General features: G+C 43.7%; 1 protein-coding gene across 3 annotated transcripts; it reads right to left on the reverse strand.

Moving 5' to 3' along the window:
* Positions 1 to 9,946: 9,946 nt before the first annotated feature.
* RABL3 (RAB, member of RAS oncogene family like 3) lies at positions 9,947 to 23,145 on the reverse strand. 3 transcript variants are annotated; one of them, XM_059816940.1, is made up of 8 exons: positions 23,100 to 23,145; positions 22,588 to 22,679; positions 21,316 to 21,445; positions 17,812 to 17,926; positions 16,089 to 16,239; positions 15,293 to 15,364; positions 14,166 to 14,204; positions 9,947 to 11,504 (listed from the first exon to the last, which is right to left on the reverse strand). In XM_059816940.1, exons 1-8 carry the CDS (start codon positions 23,143 to 23,145, stop codon positions 11,439 to 11,441), a joined length of 711 nt encoding a protein of 236 aa, XP_059672923.1. In that variant the 3' UTR covers positions 9,947 to 11,438. The 3 variants fall into 3 exon arrangements, with proteins under 3 accessions (XP_059672923.1, XP_059672915.1, XP_059672929.1); XM_059816932.1 differs by having other exon boundaries at positions 14,142 to 14,204; XM_059816946.1 differs by lacking the exon at positions 15,293 to 15,364.
* Positions 23,146 to 24,410: the final 1,265 nt, after the last annotated feature.

The following is a 24,410-nucleotide window of genomic DNA, read 5'->3' on the forward strand; positions in this document are numbered from 1 at the left end:
AAATATTTGTTCATTGTGCTTCTGAGCTATGTTACATTGGGGATAGAAAGGATCACATCCCCACCCTGGTGAAGGTAGTGATATTTGTGAAACACCATGTGGCAACATTACACAGCATTTCGGGGCCAGAAGTAGGGAGGATTTTGTATTCCTGTGATTAGAGCTAGTGAGGGGAACTTATAAATTCTGAAATATTAATATTTTTCAAGAAAGCTGTTGGTGAGGAAGAAGCAGCAGCAAGCATTTAGCTACAGAATACTAATGAAGTTCCAGAAGTTGCAGAAAAAAAAATCAATTTATTTTATTTGATTTTTTTTTTACTTTGAATTCTCATCTCTCCTCAAAAAAAAAGAAAAAAAGCAGTACTTTTTTCCCTTTCTGTGACCTGCTCTACCGTAAGTCCTGCCAGGAGGAAATTTCTAGAAGGCATACACTGAAATTCAAACGTGACCCTGGAGTTAACGTCACCTCCTCTCGTAGAGCATCCTGGAAGCCTTTCCTACCTGAAGTAGTTACCGGCTCGCGTGGCCCCCACAGCAGCCAGCGAGAGCTTGGGCTGCAAGAGGGACAGGTCTTAATCATTTTGTCTTCTCTGAAAACCGGCACCTCCTCACACCACCCTGAGTAATACATTAGAGCCACCGAGAGCTGCCACTTTTTAAGGTCTGCCAAAATAGGCTGGCTGGTACAAGTGAGAAGATGGGGTGTATGAAGAGACAGTGGTTATAAATGAGGGTGAGGGAGAGCTAGTTTTCCTTGGCTATCCCCCCTGGTCTTAGCATCACAGGATCATAAGATAATTCAGGTCAGAAAGGACTTCAGAAGGTCACTAGTCCAACCTTCAGCTCAAAGCAGGATCAGGTCTGAGATCAGACCAGGCTGCTCAGGACTTTATCCAGTCTTGTCTTGAAGAATTCCAAGAGTGGAGACTACACAGCCTCACTGGGCAGGTTGTTCCACTGCTTGGTTGGCCTCGCGGTCAAAAAGCTTTTCCTTATATGCAGCTTGAACTTCCCTTGTTTCAGCTGATGGCAATTGACTCTCATCCACCCACCATGCACCGCTGTGAAGAGGCAGGCTCCATCTTCTTGGTAACCTCTCCATAGGTATTGGAAGCTGCTGTCTGGTTCCCCTAAAGCCATCTCTTTTCCAGGCTAAACAAACCCAGTCCCTAGCAGGATGCGGGCTCCAGCCCCCAACCAGCGTGGTTGGCTACTGCTGGACCTGCAGCAGTTGATCAGTCTTTCCTGTGTTGGGAGCCCCAAAACCCGACACGGGATCTCCACTTCCCCTACAACACTTGTCTCCCTAGAGCAGGAACACCACAGCCCTGGCAGGCCACACCACCTCCCCTGCTTCTTTGTTTCTTCGTTTGCTTATCTACACGGCTAAGATGTTTGGAGCCAGTTCTGTCATCATTTTTGCATACCGTTTCGCTCTTGACAAACACTGAGCAAATAGCAACAAAGCACAGATACAGCCCCAGACATGGTGTGTGGCAGAATTACTTGGAAATGGAGATAGAGAGCTGCAGTTGAAGACTTCTCTGGAAAGTAGCAAGACTTATTTATTGCTGGCACCGGCTGGAGTTCGTGCCTCACAACCAGCAAGCAAGCGTGTTGTGGAGAAATGACCTAAGAAAGCAAGTGTCCCATCCTTTCCTAAACTCTACTGGGACTTTCTGCCTGCTTGAGAGCCACCTTGACCCACTGCCTCCAACTCCCCCAGCTTAGGGACAGTTCAGGGGCTGAGCTGGGCTCCTCTGGTTTCATGACGCTAATGGTTTTATTGCACTGTCACCAGGAACAGACTCAGCTAACCTGGCTGTACAATATTAGGTAATGTTTTCTCTAAAACAGATAAAAATTTAGCCCCATTACAACGTGGGTGAGCTGAGGATGAGTACAACTGGGAACTTCCATCATTGTATTACAGCAGTACCTGGAAGTCTTGAACCGTAGACCTGGACTCCCTTGCATTAGGCCCTAGAAGAACATAGACTAAGTAATCTCCGAGTTATAAGTCTTCTTTAGGTCTCCATTACTGCTTGCCATCTTCCCATTTGCCCAGGAAGGCTCTCTCCATACCCTGGCCTCTTTCAGCTTTGCCATAAAAACCCACACCAGCAGTGGGGAATTCTCCAGCTCAAGGCAGAGATTGCAAATATGTTAGTTCACCCTGAGCAGTGATTCATCATTGCCAAAGAAATAAAGTAGCCGGCACCTGCCACCTACCCTTGAGACTCCTTTCCTACCAGACAATATTTAAGAGTAAAGAGTTCATCTCACTTATTTTCTGACAGTGAAGAATTATACGCTCGACTACAGTTTTGCAAACCGAAGTTGCCAAGTTTCAGGGGTTTCCAAGATCCCCTTCTGCTGAGGCATGCAGCAGGAGGGAGAATATCACATTTTATCTTACAGTCCCCTTTGAGAACCTACATTTCACCTTGCTCACACCTCTTTACACGTCCTGTTCTCTTGTTTTCTTCTTGTGGGACAGGTAAAAACAAAGGTGTTGCTTTTTAATTATGGGTAGACCTACTTCCTGCTTGTTCTTGTTTCCTAAGAAAGGACAAGATATTACCACTTTACTCACTTGACGGCCATGTAAATGTTTTAAAGCTTATTAGGCTGCCTAACCTTGCTTTTCCATTCCATACAGGGAAAAACATTATTTAATGAGATAGTGTTGAACCGACACTTGATTTACTGACCTCCAAATTATATGAAATACAGAAGAGAAGATTTCTTAACATTTCTGTGGTGTTTCTGACCTAGCCCATCCCATTTAAGAGGGAAATCATAAATCCATGCTGACTACGCCCAATCATCTTCATGTCTTTTATGTGTCTGGAAATAGTTTCCAGGATTAGTTGCCTCAAAGTAATGGAGCATCCCTTGGAGGGACGAAGCACCCCTTCTCGGGGATGGAGGCGAGGCTGACTGGTCTGTAGTTCTGTGGACTTTCCTTTTTGCCCTTAAATGTGAATAGTAAGTGGTGGCCAAACACTGGAATAGATTGCCCAGAAAGGCTGCATATTCTCCAGCTGTGAAGATATGCAAAACCCTACGGACACGGTCCTGGGCAACCTGCTCCAGCTGACCCTGCTTGAGCAGGGGCATTGGACTAGATGATCCCCAGAGGTCACTTCCAACCTCAGCCATTCTGTGATTCTGTGATTTAGCTTAAACAACCCCTTTAGTTCGTTGCAGCAGCTCTTAAACATAGATCTTACGAAACATTAAGTACAGATGTACTTCATTAATATTTTAGCAACTTTGCTATCCCATAAACATGATTCATAAACACAATGAATTAAGCGTGGAAGAATGAGCATTAAAAGCGTTCAGTGTCTTCTCAGCTATCTTTCTGGGTTTATATGACACCTGTACAGTGCATGGCTTCACATGGCCTTTACTCCAAGGAGACACCAGCTGAAATACGTAACAAAAGATACATAAAAAAGCTTAAAAGACATCAGTGTGACTGTACTTGCTACCACATGATGTATATGCAACTGTATGGTACCTGCATACCAACAGCTTATTAGGTGTGAACTGTTCTCACAGGCATCATGATGGAGATGTGCAAGAAACTCATCTAAGTCAGAGAGACAGAATGAGAGAAAATACTGAAGGGCTTGCTTGAAAATTTAACAGCTGGTGTTCAACACCTCAGTGGTGAATGAAAGATGAGGAGGAGAATGGAAAAAGCCTTTCAAATAGAAGATGAGGCAGCTTATATTCGATCCAATAGACAAAGGGAACTCAAATAACTCAAATTCATAGCACGTGCATTAAAAAGTCTTTGGTTTCCTGCCGAATCACTCGCAAGTTCAGGTAGCGGGGCATGGATGGGTGAATGACCTGGGTCCCTGGGAGAAAAGGAGGGAGAGACATGGGACAGTAGTCCCTTTGCTTCCCTGTGCTCTCCATTAGCATTTTCCTATGCAATATGTATTTCATGTCACGTGGCAGAGGCAAGGCTGCGTATTCTTCCCTGTCCCTTTACCTTAATACTTGTCTATTAGGGTATACGCTTTCCAGAGCAGCGCCAACACCTTCATAAATCCTACTCGATGCTTAGCACAGCGCTTCCCAGCATGGGCTGTAGTCTGCCTGTGCTGCTACGATAAGTACAATTACGGGATCACGGCTCACTGTCACTTCTTGTAGTGAGTGGTTGTCCAGTCCCAAAAGTAAAGCTCTTCTGTCCCGTACGCAATGTATGTAAGAGGCAACTGAGAGACAGATCCTTTCTGACGGGGCTGTGGAGCTGCTGTTGCAGTCACCTGCTGCTTTTCACAGTGATGGATCTTCTTTCTAAAAGGACCAACCTCTTCTCCTGCCTATCTTCGTCCAGCTAAACCGCATTCATTGATGTAGGTATTTATTAATATATTCATTCACTCCTGTCTCTGTGACCTCAGCTTCCCCAACTTACATGTCTTCCCTGTTCATTAACCCTTTACATGCTGCCAAATGGGACAGGAGCTCTCTAGAGCAGCTGTCTTCACTTATCTGCTAGTGTACTACTTGGTACCAGGGGACTTAATCTCTTTTTTGAACCTTTCATCATAATATGAGACAATAAAGCAATAATACTTATACTTTTTTATCACTGCCAACAGCTTTGCGGCAAAAAAGGCTCTTTTTAATAACATGTACTTTTCTGTGGAGTGGCTCTTATGAAATATGTCCTTGTCATTTTTCTGGGACCATTCAGCAGCAGATGCCAGACAGGTTAATTATTATCATTTATTTGTGCAGGAAAGATCATAAAAGTTGTCTGCAGCAGAGAGCACACACTCCTTGTCGTCAAAAAGCAGATGCTGCATGAACAGAGGCTGGAGAAGCCACCTGCTCACCTTGCCGTGATGCTTCTGCTTTCAGGCTAGAAGAACCACTCCTAGGAGTCAGGAGAAAATTTAGTCACCTCACTCTCTTCTGTCCTTCCCCACTCTGGTGCAACAGCTAAAGAGGGTGCCAAGTTTGGACAGTAACTGAATTTCGTGATCTGACCTTTTATTCATCCAAGGGTAGGACAGCCCATCAAGCCCACAGAAGCCACAGCAGAACAAGCCTCAGGAAGAGAGGATGGCATCAGACCACAAGATAAAAACTCTGAACGTAGTCCTAGCCTTCAAAGCTACTGGGCCTCCTTGTCCTTTAATAAATCTTTAACCCAAAGCCAGCAGTGCATTTCCACTTTGTAAACGTTAACTTTCAGGTCAAAGGCAACGTAGATGTGCACGGGTTAATCACACACTATTTCACTTCATGCTCCTCCTAGTCAAAAAAATGGCTGAACTTTGAGTTGGATTGCCTACGCAGCCCAGACTTTAATTCAGTTGATTCAATCAAGAAAGAGCATGTGTTTTTATTTATGAGCTTGTCTTGTATTCGACATTTTTGAGAGAAGTCCATGGTGGTGTGCTGAGAAGGAATTTCCCTGTGCAATTTCAGCAGGTATGCAACCAGAGTTTCTGTGCATTGATAAGCCCAATGGGCACAACAAGATTTATCTCAGTGATACAATACCAAAGCAGGGAAAAGAAAACATTTCTGTATTTAATAGCATTTGCAGCAGGGGCTGGCTAAGCAGCTGAACTGCCAAAGCTAGATTTCACAGTCTCTTTGCTGCCACAGATAGCTCTGATCATCCAAACCAACCTCCTTACAAACATGCTGGGGGACTTTTTCTCAAAGCTGTGCTAAAGCATGTCTTTCAGAAAGCTACTAATGCTACCCTGAAAAACCCCAAACAATGACAAATCTGCTTTTTTCCATTAACTGTTTTGGGTGTCATCACTCTCACTGTTAGGGAACTACATCTAATTTCAAGATCCATTTAGACTTAGGTCCCGAGAATCACAGTTTATTGAAGCTTTGCCTGTGCAATTGGAAAGCCCTTATGCTGCTCATACACCCACGGCTGGTGATGAAGACTCTTCTTAACTTCTTCACTGGGTTCTCATGGACCATAAAGAAACATATTTTCCCCGTTTACTGATCAGATGTCAGAATAGACCCACAGTAGCGCAAGTGGATAATACTAAGAACAATACTTTTGGCTACATGTCAGGCCCTCACTAGGTAGGAGAGCTTTGCTGTTGATTGGGACTGATTTTCTTCTCCTTCCCCTCTTCCACCTGACACCTACGTGATTTTTTTTTCCAAAACCAGTGTCTGTCTGAGGACCTAACGCACAGTGCTGCAGCAAAGCACACCCTAAGGAAAGCTCGACCTCTGAGCACTTTCTGGTAGCTTGCCAGCCAGTGACAGGTTAATCAATAATGATAATGGCTTTTTGTCAAAGAAAACTAGTGCACTAAGCCACAGACTTGCTCAACCCTAAAAAGGAATCAAAGTAACCAGTGTCCTCGTAAAGGAAGTGAGACAGGAACATGACTTCTAATGGGAAGAGCTGACTAACGAAAGAAATAGAAGGATTAAGCTCCCTTTGCTGAAAAGCAGAAGCAGGTTTTCAATCAGTAAAGCCCGTCTTGTCCTTATCAACTGAGAAATGAGGATTCAAACCCCAACTTCACTATACCCCACCGAAAAATCTATTGACTGCAGGCTACGGCACAGCAGTTCGTATCTCATTTGTGATAAATGGAGCATATTGCAGCTGCCTCTGCAAATATTATTATCAAGAATAAAAATTTGTATTACGGTTGTACCCAAAACCCCATTACTGGATAGGTTTCACATGCTTAAAGCCAGTGGCACCTTTGCTGAAGATTGCTGCAAGGAGCAGACAGTCCTGTTGCTACGAGAACAAAAATGTATACTCAAGAATTTAAGGTTACTGTTCACATGGGCTTCCTACTTTTCTGCATGGAAATCAAGAGGAGCAGATTTGGGGGATTTTCCATATTTAGGACATATTTCTGCTTCTGACTATCCCCTCAGTCATCAAAGTGGTCATAAATCAACCAGAAAGCTCTGCTGAGCCCCTTGGGAAGAGGGGAGGCTCATTGTTTATTTGCTATACATTTCACCTGTGTGCACACGGGAAGTCTAACACATCTCAAATGTACCTGCGTGAGCCATCTTCACTGATCCCTCTGGTACACAGCAACTGGGCATGTATTTCTGCCTGGGAAATAACACGGAGAGATTGAATAGCTCCAGTTTAAAGGAACTGGGTCAAAGTGCTTTGATGTGAAATGTGCGTGCCTGTGACAGACACCAAACAGAAGGAGCAGGAGAGAGGTAGGAAAACAGAGAGAGAGAGACATGCAGGGAGAGGCAAACAGAGAGAAAAATCAAGTGGTACAGCAAGAGAGACAAAGCATGGTGGAGAGAAACAGAGAGAAAAACAGGGGAAGAAAGGGGGAACCAGGGTGCAGAGCGGGGGGAGCACAAAGAGAGTGATCTTTGTGACCCCCGGTGACACGGAGGGGTCAGACAGGTGAGACATGGGAAGTGGGAAGAGAAAGGGTGATAGAAATTGGGAGAAAGGGAGCTGGAGGGGCAGAGAAAGGGGGGCACGGGTGGACACAGGCAAGACAGCCAGAAGGGTCATAGAGGGCATGGTGGGGGGAGCAGAGAAAAGAAAGGTGAACCACATAAATGGAGGAGTGAAGTGTGGCACAGAAAAAGTGCTCGGTGCAACAGCCCCAAAGTTGGCAGCGAACCTTTTCTGGGCAGCTGGAACAGGTGAGGTGCAAACAGCAATGCAGCTGACTCCACCTGCTCACGTACTCCTGGTTCTGACGAGAAACTAGCACTTCCTTTAAAAATAAATGTAACATCATCAACATACACAACTCCATTACACATCACCTTGTCCTAAGAGGAAAAATGATACATAATTGTGGTTACCTACTGAGATCTAAACAAATAAGATACTTAATCTGGACTGCAGACCTATTTGCATTAAAATAGCTAAGATGTTGGATTCACAACATTACATCAACACAGGTGTAAGACAACCACTACATTCAAGCCTGTGATCCAAAAAACAAACAGGGTTTGGCTGTACAATGAATATTTGGGAGAAAGATGAACACAGCTTTTTTTAGTGACAATTTAAAACTGATGTTCAGACATTCTGAGACAGAAGTAAAGCAGAAGCACGGAAGGGATGGGGCTGAGAGTAAGGGTAAAGACAATGAAGAGAAGTGGGATGGTCACTCCACATCGCCCGCTGGATCCTGACATTTGATATACACCACAGCAGGTGTGAGATATTCTTGCTCTATACACAAAACCAATATGGGTACAACCAAGGTACAGTGCTAAACTGGTGGCACTTCTGTATGGAGACACTATCTCTTATTAAAATAAAGAGAAAGCTGCACCTAACACCACACTACACCTAGTCAGCAGGTTAACGGTGCCTACAACAGCTTCTACCAATTCCCATGGTTTGTCTTATTTGTAATTACCAGTCCATTCTGCCTCTGCTTTACATTTAGAAAAAGAGAAGCTACCACTCCAAACAAAAATCGTATGGAGCTATTTCAAGAGAGCTACAGTGTGTGCCAGTCATGTAAATGTGAAAAATACAAAACACGGATACGGCAATTATCCAAACCTCAGGCATGGAAAAACCATGAAATTTCAGGATTATATATAAACGTAACTCGAATATGCTAATATCCTTAACTCAGCCCTGATGAAATAGTAGAGAAGAAAAGTAGGAAAAATACATGAAAAAACCCACACAGGTGTTTTACAAAGCAATCTGTTCTAATCAGGGAACACAAACGCTGAAGCACTGTAATCCTGGTCAGACGGGTCTGCAACCATTTTTCAGGGCTACTGATGGGGAACAGCACAGAAATTTAGCCTTTACCCTTTAGAATTCTAACCAAATGACAGCTACCTAAAGGATTCCAGTGCATTAAAACTTAACTATTGAAGTTAAATGATTTGTTTATGTAGGACTGAGTTAAGGTTAGTGATATCAGAATAAGTATTGTGACAACACAAACAGCTTGGAACAACTCTGGTACTCATTTTCTTCAAGTTAAAGATCCAGATGAAAATTAAAAAAGGTAAACTCTTTAATTCCCAATGTATTGAAAGCACTACAATTTGATAAACAGATACATCAGAGCCTTGCCTCCAGGGGAGCCTCCTTCACTTTGCAGATGGGACAGTGAGACTGACCGTGAAGTCACTTGTCAGGCCATGCAGCAGGTCAGTTCAAGAGTGGATGGAGATATCCTGGGAGGAGTTTTATGGCTTACAGCTGGATGATAGAGTCCAGACAGACTTAGCTGAGCCTAGAGCAGGAGCCACAGTCTCAAGCAAATTTCTCTGTCAATCTGCTAAGCTTCTACCACTTGCCCACATACTCTACTATCCCTCGATACTATTTTATCTTGTCTCCCTCCTATCACAACAGTATCTTTTTCTAATCCTGATTTTCATCACCTTCAGTCCCACTGATGCATAGGAACTACGCATTCTCTTCCTGGAGTGTGAACTGACCTTCACAAGATTTCTCATATGAAGATGTTTCTTCTTTGTGGAGCCTCAGGAGTGAAATGTACAACTACAGGTAAGCTGCAACTAGAGCTTAGGTCACCCTACAGCACGCTGAGCAACATTCCTTTTTTGACTAATTGAAGAGGGCTGCTTAGGATAGTTGCTTCCGCCAAATCAAAGACCTGTACAACCATTGCTTCATGCAGCATCTTAAACTAAATGGCCTCCCTTACTCTACACCACTTCCAATTCTCCTAAAGAAGCCACAGGGTGAAGGAAGAAATAGCCCTAGCTTTCTTGTCCTGCTCTGCAGTTCCTTGGTAACTGGAGGGAGCCCAGAACCGATTACCCTAAGACAGCACCTGACCTTGAGAAAATAATTCCAGCTTTCATTGTCAAAGGAGCAGAGAGAGACACTGGTGCTGTCATGAGCTGCACAGCTCAGACATGGGTTATCTACTACGAATATTTTGGTACTTTATTTTCCCTGGTTGTAAAGTAAATATAAACTAATAACCTATTTCATACAGGCATCTAAAAACTCACTGCACTCATGTTTGCAAATGCTCCAAGACCTTTCTGGAAATGGCCTAAGGAAAAGCAAAGTAACCATATTTTTAGTAAGTTTGACTAGTGCACCTAGCTGTCATTTTTGTGCCTGATTAGTGGCAATAGGCGGTTTTCCATTTATTTCCAAGAAGCTGCTAGGGAACAGCTGCAAGCAGATGTAATCTGGAGACTGCAGAACTCTGCTCGCTGTCAATTTCACACCAGCGTTTTACTTTCTTCTATCCCCATTTATTATTAATCTGTATTTATATCTAACTCTAAGCTCTTAGTTAGCCTTTGCCAGAGGTTTAACCATTAGAGGTAACTGTGAGGAAGGAGGGGAAAGAAGCAACTGCCATAAATCAGGCTTTTAGCACTCCATATAATTACGGGGAGGCGAAAAACCGTGCAAAGCTTGGGCTATTTAGGAAGACAACAGCTTGCACGGTAGATCAGACCAGGTCAATTCTCCTTTATCCTTAGTACTAAATATGAAAAGGAAACATCCCTATCACAGAACTTTCCTTCTAATCATGCTCAGTTCCTACTTTTTAGAGGGCTTTATATCCCTTTTAAATTTCTATCCATTCTAATTCAGAGGATGTTCTTACATTTCTTGTTTTCTGAATCCACTAAGCTCTCAGGCTCAGTAAGACCATGTCACATTTTTTCCAAATAAGCACTGTATAAAAACATACTTTTTCCATCAGCTTTCAATGCATTGCCTTTTAATTCAATTTTAAGAACAAGACCACACTCAATTATGAAAAGATAAACAGGAGGACCTGATTCACCTTGTCCTCTCCAAAGTAAACAATTTTAATTGAAGCAGCAGAATTAATACCACTTGTTTTCTACTCATGATTTTCTTTTTAAGGCTTCAAATCTTTTTTCATCTCTTGCCTATTTCTTTTATCACTTTTGAATAGGGCTGAACAGTGTGTTCCAGGTGAGACAACACCATTCATTTAACAAAGGCATTCTATTATTTTCCAGACCATTCCTTACCCATCCTTACGTTTCGCTCACTTGCTTTGTTCACTTTACCGTAAATGAGAAGCCCACTCAGTGTCATCTTTCCTTCAGAGGTAAGATGAATGTAATTCATTGCAAAGACTGTCCATAAGTTTTCCAAAATGGAGACAAAGCTGTCACATATACGTGCTGTGTATGATAAAGTTTCCCACAGCAGTGTGAGAGGCATTCAATTTATTGCACACTTTCCCCAAATGTTCCTGTATATCCAGACAGCCTGCAATCCTAAGAAACACTCTAGGCTTCCGATTAGATTTTTGGAAATTCTTCCCCAAGTCTTTTCCAGCAAAAGTAGCTTCAGAAGTCTACCTGGCCAAGGCATAATATCATTTTACTGTCTTTAAGCATTCAGTTGGAATGGGAACGTCATTAGGAACTTGAAGGCATCTTCCACTTCCTCAGTATTCAATCATAATGAAGGCTCTTCAGTGTTCCTCCTCCAAACCTTTTCCTTTCAGAGAAGCCAGGAATCTAGAGACAGGAAAGATAAGTCGCCATGTCAGAATCAGCATGAGCTCCCTCTAGCCCACATTCGAGTGCCTGTTACCAAGCCAACTGCAACAATGCCTGCCTCTTCCACGCCGACTCCAGAATCAGGACTAAAATGCTTCAGTTTACTGCTAGAGGAGCACCATCAATTAAACAAGATGCAAAACTTGAGTATGGCTCATTTGTTCTATGGAGCTGCCTAAGGCTTTTTGGCAAGGGCTACAATGAAAGCCTTAATTTCTTGGACAAATCGTAAACCAGTTAATTACAGGATTTCAAAGTCTGTATTTCCCCCCAGATTCAAATGCATACAAGAATTTCTCCTCCATTCATTTTTAAAACTATAAAATAGTATTACCAAGTTCTATTAAACAGCTGTTGAGACTTTATGCCTTCTAATCTGAGACAGCAGCACTTCACCAGTAGTTGAAAGTACCATTTTATCAATTGCTGAAAGCTTTAACAAAACCATCAGAATAGAAATGGCTGCAACAATGCAGGATTAGCACTCCTGCTTTTGCAGGCAATCTGTAGACACTGCTTACACTGTGACAATGACCGCTTACAAAGAAAATCTGCTTGAAACCATCAGAAGCTTCTCTGGCTTAAGGGTATTTCCAACAGATTTGCAATCCAATGCACCTGTGAGTCCCCCAAAAGAAAGAAATGCACTGCTTTCTAATACTGTATAAGATGCCTGTCCTATTGGTGGCATCATAAAACTATTTGATTGTATTCCAGAATAACTTTTAGACACCTACCTACATACAAGCAGAAACAGCAGACCCAGTAAATGCATCCTCCCAAAACAATTCCACACTTTCATAGGAAATACAGTATATTGAAATGGAAGGTGTCAACAAAGCACTACAAATCACGCCAGGAGAACATGGGCATGGATGGATGGTATGGGATGAAAATGTAATTTACAACACAAAGTAGATTGCTTAGGTTATACGCTTCATTGGTAAACTGAGAAAGCTAAAGAGCTTACCCCAAATAAAAGTCCACTAAAACAGCCACAATTTAAATTTACTTAGGGTTTTCAGGCCCAAAACTCAAACAGATATGCAAGGTGTTAATTCAGGAATTGTTTTGTTAATCTCTGAAAAGCAATCATCTCTAAGGGAAAAAATCAGGCAGATTTTGCACAAAGGTTCATCTCATCAAAACTGCTTTGGGACTTCAAAAAGGAAAAATGCAATCATTGTAACTAAAAAGCAGCAGGACACCATAGCTAAAAACTTATCTGCTTTAGCATTTTTTATATCAAAGTCACTAATTAAGAGTAACAATTATTTATCAGAGATCTGATCAAAGTCATAGCTACAAACGATTTGAAACTTATCATTCTTTTCATCCTGAAGAAGCCTATAACAGAAATACCTCAAAACACGAGTGATCGAAGAGACCTATTGTAGAAAACCCACAAACACATTTGTAAGTTTTACATTAAGTAGATAATTTCAAATAATAACATTAAGAGGTTATAATGAAATCTCCAGTTCCCATTTGGATTTTGTCTCTTTAAGTATGACTGTCCACTACTTAAGATTTGTTTTAAGCTTTTGAGCTGTTTTCAGTGAGGCAGATGAAAGTTGTCATCAGAAGGCTGTAATCTTTGGCACACAGCCATAAGGAATATAAAGTTAATCCCTAGCTAGCCACTAAAAATGATCAAGTAAGAAAAATAAAAATCTTACATCATGCATCAAAGACAACCAGCACACAAGCAGATTTCTGCATTAAGCTATTATCCCCGTGAAAGGGAGACTTCCTTTCACTAGAACGTGGGGAGGAGGGGAGAGGGAAGGAAAAAAGGTATCATGCAGAACTGAAAGAGGAAAAAGTAAATTTATTTCTAAAAGGCATAAAAAACCGCTCAAAGAAAGTAAGCATTTTGTAATTTGTGACTATTTTTCCCCCCACTCTCCCTAAGGGGCTTTTAGCACAGCTACATCTAACGATACATTTGACTGTATTTCAGTGGTGCTATTCACAGTAATTTGCAAGCACCTCACAGATATGATAAGTGGAACCTCGCTACTCCCCGCATGGTAGACTACGCATAGGAAGGTGGGGGGCACAAAAAGTTAAAGTGGCCTGTCCAAACCAGAAGAGTCATTTTTCTAGTTCTTCACCGACTGTTCTGAAAACAGTTAATTCAGCCATTTAGGAATGAATTACATGCTGGTATCATACTGCCATTTTCCTTGTGGTTCCACTGGTTCTATGAAAACTACTTGTACAAAACATAAAACGCTAGTTCCAGCTGTGCAACAAAAAGGCTTTTCATTGACCTTCAAGACAGCATCTCTGGTCTAAATATGCAACCAAGCAGCCTGAAGCTGACAGACTGAAAGGGATCGTATTTGCCCATTTTATCTCATGCTTGCAACTTCTACTTTGTTAGCATACTTAATTATTTCACTGCCAATCACATTACAGACAAATACTTCAGTTGACAAAGTCAGCCTTTTTTCTGTCTATCCAAAACAGCTGTGCTCCCACAGATTTAAAAACTCAATTACCAGCATAGATTATCATTTAAGTTGCATGAAGCCCATGTTTTAAAGAGGATTCTGTCAGCAGTTCACATTTCACAGGGAGAAACAAAACAAAAAAGGAGGAAAAATGACAAACCTGATTGCCATCTCTTAAGAAGTATCTCTTCTCTATGACCTGGGAAAAACAGAGAATGATCTTAGCTGGCACAGCATATGCATAACCTCAGATTCCAATCAACATTTCACATGTGAGCACTGAAACTCATGGCTAACTGGGACAAGGTCTGAACCCACGTCCCCTGCTCCAGGCCTAATGCTCTAAGCGCAATGCTCTATTACACATAGAAGGAGTTGCCACCTCTTAGTAAAGTTGCGTTATCCTCAACTTTTTACACACCTAATTTAGATAGCCCTCTTTAGTAGTGGAGGTGATGGTTTGGGTGTCTCCTTACTGCATCACAATCAGTTATTCCCATCCCTCTCTGCAGGTGCAGCGGTTCTGAACGCTAGAAAAAGCTCATTCTGCAGGTGCCTAACAACTCCAGTGGTTCCGAGTAGCCCCTGGGCATAGGTGATGCTTGGGAAGAGGTAGCCTGACTTGCTCTCTGAGAATGATGCACAAACTGCCTGTGCTGAAGGTTACCTATGGAGGCAGTACCATCAATCCAAGAATCAGAAAGTGATTTGTATCACTATGTACCATTTACACCCTCCTCCAAAGACAATTCAGGCCAAATTTCCTCTAAAGCATGATTTGTTAGAGGAGGTGATCTACTCCACTATGATCCCTTTGTCCAGGGGATGCTTAAACCAGAGCATTCCTTCTGGCATTTTCACAGAAGGCCTTGACGCAGTCTGTTGCAAAAAGGGAGAGTAATACACCAAATTTCTTAATTCCGAAAGTTTGCTTTAACCAGGATCAACAGAGCTAACCATAGTCTTGTAACTCCCCACATTACTACTTTAGCACACTGCAAACCCTCTGGCCTACCAAAGGACTCCAAAAGCATATGCAGAGTGTCTTTGCACATTTGTGAGTTCTTTTTCATTGCTCTCTGCAGATCAAAAATCAAACCTTCAAGCAGATCAGCTATTTTCTGGAGGTTTCCAAAAGCAGATCAATCTTTGGCTTCCCCACACCCGGCTTGAATCAAGTCCAAAAGTGGAATGTGAAAAGAGCAGCTAGCTGTTGTTCCATGTTCAAATCACACACAGCATTCAATACACAGAACAATAAAACATAATTTAATTAACTTGACTCACCTTGTCAAAAAACCTACTTAGTTTGACAGCATTGGATGAACCTGCAGCCAGGTAACGAGGATTGGTGCAATCCTAGAACGCACAAAAGACAACAACAAACCAAGCATAAGGAAATCAATGCAAGGGAGCCATATATGTGGAAATCAACATACCCTTTCCCCTGACACATGCACATACAATCAGCTAGGGAAAACAGTGTGTCTGCTGATTTCTGCTCCACAGCCATTTGAAAGAAAAGGCCAACTTCTGTTCTGTGAATCAACCAGAGAATTCTAAGTACTGCCCTGTGCACTCCACGTCTTCCTTCTGCCACCAGCTATACAGTCAGCTAATAATTTGTGCAGGCTACACATGAGATTGTGCATGCATGTGTCTCCATGTGTACGTATATACAAACATTCACACAGCACATGTATATTTTTATATATACATATACACACTTTTTTTATATATATATATAAAAATATGTATAAAAATATATAAAAAAATAAAGTGATCTTGATATTTCATTCAATGATAGTCTGTGTCAGGACTAAGAACAGGGAAGAGAAAACTTAACTCCCAGCCATCGATTCTAAGCTTTGGTGACTTTATCTAACACCCCTTATACCTCCCTATAACAAAACAAAGACGATAGTTTCATCAAGCAACGGTAAGGGCCAATCAAAACGTGCATGACTCCAGCATTACTGAGAAAATCTCCAAAAGCCCAGTTTTTGTCACAACACCGTTATCACTAAAAATCAGACTCACTCCCGTATAAAAGAAAAACAACACTGGTGACAAGGATACTAACCAAATTTATCTCTTCAGCGTTGAAATCCTCAGCCAAGAAAGCTGTTCTGGTCAAAACTTCATTCCGCTTAGTTTCTGGGATCTGATCCAGCTTAGTTCCTATTACCAGCAGTGGAATCTGGTTATCAGCAAACTGTTCACGGTCATAGTCACTGATGAGGGAAACAAATACAATTCTGAATGAAGCGATGGTCATGTAAGTGGGCACAGGGGCGCCATCAGGTCCCCTGTCCCTTTCAAATAACGGTCATTTATTTATTAAGGGTCATTATTTATCTAAGTGAGAATGTGCTGTATCTGTAAATTAAGGAAGGGCTTCTGCATCTAAGTTACTCCACAGGAATTGAAAGGAAAGAGAAAAGAAACCACAAGTTGGATTTCTTTTCAGCACAGATGAACCGCAGGAAAAAGCTAACACAAGCAGGAAAGAAACAGGAATTCCAGTATTGTACCAAGCATATGCAGCCACCAGAGACAGAGCAGGGAGCTGGCATCTCTGAACATCTAAAGTTCCTACATACATACACTTTTTAAGGAGGGACAATGAAATAAATTGCAACTGTGAAACACTACCCCTTTCCACATTAGATCAAAGAGGGTTTCAATAACAATTGTGTGGTGTCAAGTTACTAATTCTTCTACGTTCAAGTAAAGCGAGCTGCCATAAGCTGAATTCCAACAAGCGTTGATTCAGATATGAATAATGATCAAAGATAGCCTTTATAAAAGAAATAATATTGCAATTAAATGTCATCACAAATCCAAGCTCCAATCATTCTCCTCAGCTAGGATAATCACTTGTCTTTCATTTTTACGTAAACCAAGCTTTCCAGAAAGTAATTTTACAACAACAGCAACAACTTGACCAAGCAATTGCTAGTGGCTGAGCATCTGTCCCTGACAGAAGTTAAGCTTTTGAAAATTAAAATGATTGTGGAGAACCTGTATGTGGAAAAACTGGAGAAATTTGCAGTTTATATAATGTAAATCCTCTTTCCCTTCTCCCATGTTTCTACAGAAACGCCTGTGTACCAGCACAGGCAGATAAACAATTGATATTCTTCCCAGAAAAAGCTACCCCTTATTATTGCTTCCCTGCTCAAGTGTGAGGTTTATCAATGATTTTAAAACCTCCTTGACTACACATGTAACAGGAGCACGGAGATACAGGAGGAAACACTTGACAAGATGGTGGAAAGCTGATTATGAACATGCTGTTTAAGCAGAATTTTCTAAGCATTTTTTTTTGCCATACTCCTGAAATAATTCCCCCACTGCCCAAAACAAAAAATAATTAAGTGAACTTCCTCAGCCTTGGTGCACTGAGGGAAAGCCTTTTAGAACAGAGACATGCCATCCCATGACACCCTCTGTACAAGTGCTTTGCACGTCTCAGCACAGACACACAAGTCTTCAGGTATCAGGGACTGGACCCACTCTCACAGAGGCCTCAGACAAATGAAGGACACAGTAAATATCTTCTCCCTTAAAGCAAGGTCTCTGCCATACAGTTTAGGAATCTACTGGCAGAATGGCCTGATTGGCAGTGTAAAACAAAAAGAACAGCAATTTTCTTTGATACCCCCCATTTTTTTCTTTCTTTCTTGAAAGTCTAGCCACATCTAATTTCATGTGGACTTCAAGTAGCCTTAGAGATGAACAAAGACTTCCGTAACAGCTTGGAATTATTGTGTCTTAACCCTGCACATATGTTTTTCACTCACCCGTTTGTCACGAGAACTCCTGTTGGAGCGACGTCTCTGTTGAGTGCTTCCAAAGACCAGCGATACAAATTCTGGGATGATTTCTTGTTGGTTAAATCATGCACTAAAATTATCCCTGAAGTGAAAGAGAAGGCAGCAAGATGCTATTTAATGAGACATACTTTTTTCCTTATCTTAGCAAAATGACATCTGCAGGTTTCCAGATATCTGAGAGTGAAGAAACGGATATATAACTGGTTCGGTTTCAGTGAATGAGTAAAGCTGAAAATATCAGGATGCAACAGGTTTTTTAAAGCTGCTTATCAGGAATTGCATAAGAGCTAAGAGAAAAATCTCATGAAAGGAGGAAACGAACTGCCACCTCAGGGTTTAATCTGCAGGAAGCTTGCAGGCATTCCCTGATTCTGCTCCGTCTAGTCCTAGTGATATCGAAACTCTGTATTACTGCAGCAGAGAATTTAGCCTTCCTCTGTTTTGCCTAATTGGTAAACATAACTATCTTTTTGTCACATCATCTAAGAAGTCTAAAGGCTTTTTCTTTGTTTCAAAGAGTTTAGAGAGCACTATTGCTTTCCTGCATTTTCAAGAACTAATGCTACGTACTTGGGGAGGTATCCAAAGGGGAAACAGACTCTGATAAACTTCCACAGTCCACCAAATGGTTGGCAGAAACGTGAATTAATAACATTTCATGTATTTAAGATTAAGCTTCTAACATTTTTCATTACCATGATCCCTCAAAATGTAAATTCTGAGATAGAAAACCAGCCAACCAAACTTCCTAGCTGTGCTATTAACAGACACTTCTGAGAACCACAGTTCCTAACTCAATTACCAACTCCTGCTAGCAAATTTTTTCTATTTATTCACACCTTCTACAACCTGTGGAATGTTCCCACTTCCTCCAGACTTCAAACCATCATTAATTCAAGGACAAAATGGAATTATACCCCTTATCTTCATCAGGATTTGTTCTCAACACACTTCACAGCCTACAGGTGGAGAAAACTGATTAATTTAATCTTTTGCCTTAACTCCCAAAGGTGCCACCCACTGTACACACTACAAACAAGCCATATTTCCACAAACATTCTCCACTACCCCACACGACTGTGCACAGACTCTCCCCAGCATATCACAGCCATAGCCCCAGTTCAAAGCATTTACCTCAGTAACGGCACAAAAAGGCAACTCAACTGCGCGTCCACTCCCAGAGTAGGGAGAAAAAGCCTGATACAACGTAACTTGGCCTACAGCAACAGATTCAGATGCTGCATAGAATCATAGAATGGTTTGGGTTGGAAGTGACCTTAAAGATCACCTAGTTCCAACCCCCTTGCCATGGGTGGGGACACCTTCCACTAGACCGGGTTGCTCAAAGCCCCGTCCAACCTGGCCTCGAACACTTCCAGGGTTGGGGCATCCACAACTTCTCTGGAAAACCTGTTCCAGTGCCTCACCACCCTCATGATGAAGAATTTCTTCCTTACATCTAATCTAAATCTACTCTCTTTCAGTTTAAAGCCATTGCCCTTTGTCCTATCACTACAGGCCCTTGTAGAAAGTCCCTCTCCAGCTTTCTTGTAGGCCCCCTTTCAGGTACTGGAAGGCTGCTATAAGGTCTCCCTGGAGCCTTCTCTTCTCCAGGCTGAGCAACCCCAACTCTCTCAGCCTGTCCTCAAAGGAGAGGTGCTCCAGCTCTCTGATCATCTTTGTGACCCTCCTCTGGACTTGCACCAACAGGGATAATCATGAGTAATCTGCGGGAAACACTCTCCACCTCCAGACACTCTTCCTCAGTTACGTTTTCGATTGGTCAGTTCCCTTATCTGCTTCACCGAAAACCTACACAGTCAGCTGCACCAGCAGAAAAAGACTGCGCCAACATCAAAAAAAAAAAGGACAGGCAGGAGCAATGACTACTTAAGGAAATGTTCCTCCTCCATTAAGGTCTGCAAGCCACAGCGTTACTGCCTAGTCACTGTCCTAGACTATCACAGTCCACACACCAGATGCAGGGACACCAAAGCAGAAGATCTGCAGTCAAACCAAAAGCAAACTCTACCTATCCTGGTCAACAACCAGGTTTCCCTGACAGCCTACACAGATGCTGCCGCAACCAAACGTTAACTGTCTTTTGACCTCAGGTTTTTCAGACCACTGCAAGCCCAGAAAGCACAAGCAGTCAGGCAGAAGGAATGCATTCATCTTCTCTTCTTAAATCAAGTCAAACAGAGGCAATTTGTGAGACAGGCTCTAATGAAGGAATTAATCTAATGAAAGAAACCAGAGCCAAGGCTAACTACCAAAGTCAACAGTTTTCATATGCAAGCTGCCTAATAATATCTATTGGGCAGTGGAGATAAATAACTCTATTTTAATAACGTCACCAATTATAATTCAGACACATAAGCTCAAGATTTCATCTCCTAATGCGCTGTTCTAGGATATTTCCAAGTCTGACCCACACTCACGGGCATACTGTGGGTTTGGTGTCAAAAAGAAATCCATTTTTTTCATATAGCAAAGAGGCTTGCTTTGCGAGCACAGCTCAACTTGAACCTTATTTACAGAGGTCTGGTTAACAATATAAGCAAGAGGTACCTACACACAGTTTTTCTCCTTCCAGGAGGAAGAAATAACTAGTTAAATAATCACAGACCAAACATGTGTTTAGCTATACAATAAACATTATTGAAATGCCCGTAAATGATTGGGAACAAGATATGAGAATCAAACAGAACGTTCGAGACAGATTTTCAGAAGCAGTTATTAATCTGGTATACATCTATTTTTAGTGAACTATCCTTGGATGCCAAAAAAGTAACAACTGAAATACTGTTTATAATCTCTTATTTGCTCTTATTAGTGGTGCAGATGAACTACTAGGCCTTTAAGTCCGTATCTCAACAGAAGGCATAAAATACCACTTTCTACGTACAGCAAGTTGCAAGATTCAATTATTAAAAATAATTTGGCAAATTAATGAGCAGAGGCAAGATGGTTATTAGCATATTGCAATTTTATGGGAGAACAGTTCAAATTTGCCAGGGTAGGATACGACTATCAAAGTTCATATAAATTCAAATAATTATTTCCCTGCTGTAGGTTTTGGAACCGAACAGACAAGAAAATATATATCATATTTCTGCATGTATATCAGGCCTGGAAAGGTGAAGGCAACCTTTATGTCTGCAAGCGTAGCTGGAAGAGACATCACCACAACTTCAAAGATTCCCTGTTGCGCCAGCTGCACAAGACTGAAGTGAAAGGCTGATGAAGCTCGTCTGCACAGGTTTGCCTAAAATAGCTTTCCAGTTCAAAACTGAATCCATAAAATTCTGCCTACGAATGGTATCAGTTTTTTTCCTGTATAAATGTATTGGAATCAGAAAAGAGAACAATACATCCCTCAGCCAGACTTAAAGGAATCCTGCCCCAGAACCAAGAGACAGCTCATACCAGAAACAGTGACAAAATCAGATTTACACCAAGCAAACTTACCATTCAGCAGGTTATAAAATACTGCTCGTGTGCTTTTCACACTAGTGGCGCTACCCACTGAACCTCCAACATCCCACAGCTCAATGTAGTAGGTCTTCTCTTCTGGAGTCCCTTCTTTGTAGTCATGGATCTGATGAAAAATTCACATCATACATAACCACAGCACCAGCTCACAGGAGTTAATCCACATAACACTTACACGTTCAGCTGAAAGGATCATTGTACTTGGATAGAAATTTGTAAATTCTCATGTTGACACCTTTCAAATCTCTCAAGTAGAAGAGAGATGGAATGAGTCAAGCCGTGGCCACTGGATACCACAGCTCTTGTATGAGATGGAGCTTGGTGTGTCAGCAGCGAGTATCCTTTCTACCTCAATATTAACAAACCTAACGCCTCATGGTCTGCTTAGCAATAGCATGTCGCTAAAGCAGATGAAAAAGTAAGGTCATGATTTCTTACAGTTGTTAAAACCCACATGGTAGTAGTGCAAGAATATTAACACGGGTGACCACATCAGATTCCAGCTAACCACTTCTTTTTCCTCTCCAAATTCTCATTGATATCTCAACTGAATTAACCTATCACCAATTTTTGCCCCTGGATCTGCCAGGTAGTTTTGCCCCACAGTCAAACAGGACCGCCATGTTTCTTTCCCCAAATTTTGGAAATACATTCCTAACCTATGGCAATGCATTTCAAGGAGAATGCGGCAAAGAGTGATGAAGGAAGAAAGCATTTATCAGTATCCCATGAGGACTGTAGGTTGGGCCAAAAAACTGCTAGATGAATATCCTCATTCCGCTGATGAGGAATGCGGCGAGCAGACAGGAAGAGAAGCAACCCTATGGTCACGCTCAGGAGCCTCAAATTAAACAAGCAAATTGTTTTTCCCCAGTATGTTTGGCTGAAAATTTAGCTGTGCATTGACAGTTCCTCAAGGAAGAGTGGTTTAAATTCCGTGCTTTCCGAGCTAAACTGGCCGCTCCGTGACTTGTAACGCAGCAGTGGCCACTGCAGTAAGGAGAGGCGCTACAAATGACAACCATCTCGTTTGCTTTCGACAGCCTTGTAAGGTTCAAACTAGCTCACACGAGCGCTTGCCTCACATTTAATACTATTTGCTCCAAAAGACTGTATGCTCAGGAAAGGAAAACATGGAAACACACCTCTTCCTGGGGTGGTAAGTGGTGAAAAGAAAAAAAAGGCAAGGCCCTTCTCTTCCCTTACGCTTTAAGCTGGGGTTACCAAGAGGCCGGGCACGTCACCTACTCGAACATCCACCGAGCAGCCCACTGTCCAGGACGGGTTTCCCAACACCTGGTTTTGGCACAGGAGGTGAACAAGCGAAGACTTTCCGACACCTGCAAGCGCACACAAGAGGAGAACCCCTGGGAGATCACACAAGGGCCGATAAAGATGCCGGTGGCGGCTGGTAACGGTCAGTGCCCACCGGCCGGGGCGAGGCGGGGAGGGAGGGAGGGAGGGAGGGAGGGAGGGAAGGAGCGAAGGCCCGAGGACCAGCGGGGCCGCCTGCAGCGCTGGCCCCAGGGTACGCGACGGGAGGCGGGCAGGGCCGCCGGGGGAGCGGGGGCTCCCGCCGGGCGGGTTCCGGTCAGGCGGCGGGCGGGGGGGCGGCGCGGCGCGCATGCGCCGCCCGGCACCTCCGGGGGGTGGGTGGCCGTCGGGCTCCGCGGCGGGGGGGGGGGGGGCGACGCCGCCACCCCCCGCCCTCGCTGTGCGCGCGCGTATTGGGTGGGGGGGTGGGGGGCGGCAACACTCACCGGAGTCACCCAACACCAGCACCTTGACCCTGTCCAAAGCCGCCATCTTACTCTACCTAGCAACAACTCCAGACACCACCGCCCTCTCCCGGCGCCGCCAATCGCAGCGCACGCTCCTTCCGCTTCTCTCGGCCCATTGGCTGTCTGCTCGACGACCGTCGTCGCTTTTACTCTTGATTGGTTTAACTCATGTGAGGGCGGGAACGCTAGGGGCCGTGTGACGACACGAATGGCTCGTTTTTCTGTCGCTCACCGCTCAGTCACCGAGAGGAATGCGTGCTGGGCACGGAGGGGTGTGGTACTGCGCATGCGCGGCACGCCGTCGGGCAAGGCGCCCGGCGCCCAGCTGACGCCAGAGGCGCGCGCAGTTCTGACGTCCCCTCGCGAAGCCGCCGGAAGCGCCGCCTGGAGCGGGGAGAGCTGGAAGCGGCGGCAGGTCAGTGCCGGCCCTGGGCAGCGGCGGCCGGGCCGGGCCCGCCCCGCGGCGCCAGACGGGCCCCGCTGGGGTCCCCCCGCCGGGCTGCGCCGTCCCGGAGCCAGCGGCCCTCCCGGGCCGTGCCGCCGGGGGAGAGGGCCGGGCGCCCCCTCCCCTGCTCAGCCTCCCGCGGGCCCCGCCGCGGTGGGTACCTGTGGCCCGCGGAGGCCCCCGGCCCGGCGCTCCGTCCCCCGAGTTCGTTTGGGTGCCGCTGACGGGCAGGGCACGCCCGTACCGCCCGCGGGGGTCCGTGCTCCCCACACGTTGTCCGGCTGGGCCGCTGCGCTGGGGCTGTGCTTCACCTTTGGCTCCACACCACCGTCTGCCTCTCCTCGTGTGCTGTTCGGGGGGGTTTCTTGTTTGTTTTTTAGGAGATACTGCTGAGACCCTCAAATCTCTTGTCCTACAGGAGCCTACACAATCGGATGTTTAAAACGCAGCACATAAAAGCGGGTAGGGAATAGGAAGCTGTGCAGGTGGCATAAGGGTTTCTCTGCTTTGCTTGGCTTTAAAGCGTAGTCTGCTACTATAATCTAGGAAGTCTGTGCAACTTGTCATTTGAAGGAAACTGCAAGATTACGCGAATCTGAGGAGTAACTGACACTATAACAAATCTAGCTCATTCCTTTTTGCCAGGTTTGACCATTGGTTGAGCCTGTACAATGAAACCATTCAGTTTTCCAGTTCAGCAAGTTATTTTCTTTTTGTGCCTTAGTCATCTTCTGGCTTCAGGAGCTTGCTGGTTCCCTGAGAAGCAGGTGAACATCACATCTCATAATGGTGCTAAGCTGTTAAATGGGTCCAGCTGTCAAATTTGTATCATTATGAGTGGCTCA

This window comes from Gavia stellata, chromosome 1 (assembly GCF_030936135.1).
Source record: "Gavia stellata isolate bGavSte3 chromosome 1, bGavSte3.hap2, whole genome shotgun sequence".
In the NCBI taxonomy this organism is placed as follows: Eukaryota; Metazoa; Chordata; class Aves; order Gaviiformes; family Gaviidae; genus Gavia; species Gavia stellata.

Bases quoted from the DNA above. Each gene is read 5' to 3' on its own strand.
- RABL3 (XM_059816932.1), bottom strand. From the start codon at position 23,145: ATGGCGGCTTTGGACAGGGTCAAGGTGCTGGTGTTGGGTGACTCCG. The intron at 17,927-21,315 runs GTAAGTTTGCTT...CTTTCACTTCAG, and splicing joins ATTTTATAACCTGCTGAATG to GGATAATTTTAGTGCATGAT. The intron at 14,205-15,292 runs GTGAGTCAAGTT...TGTTTTTCCCAG, and splicing joins TAAGTAGGTTTTTTGACAAG to GTCATAGAGAAGAGATACTT.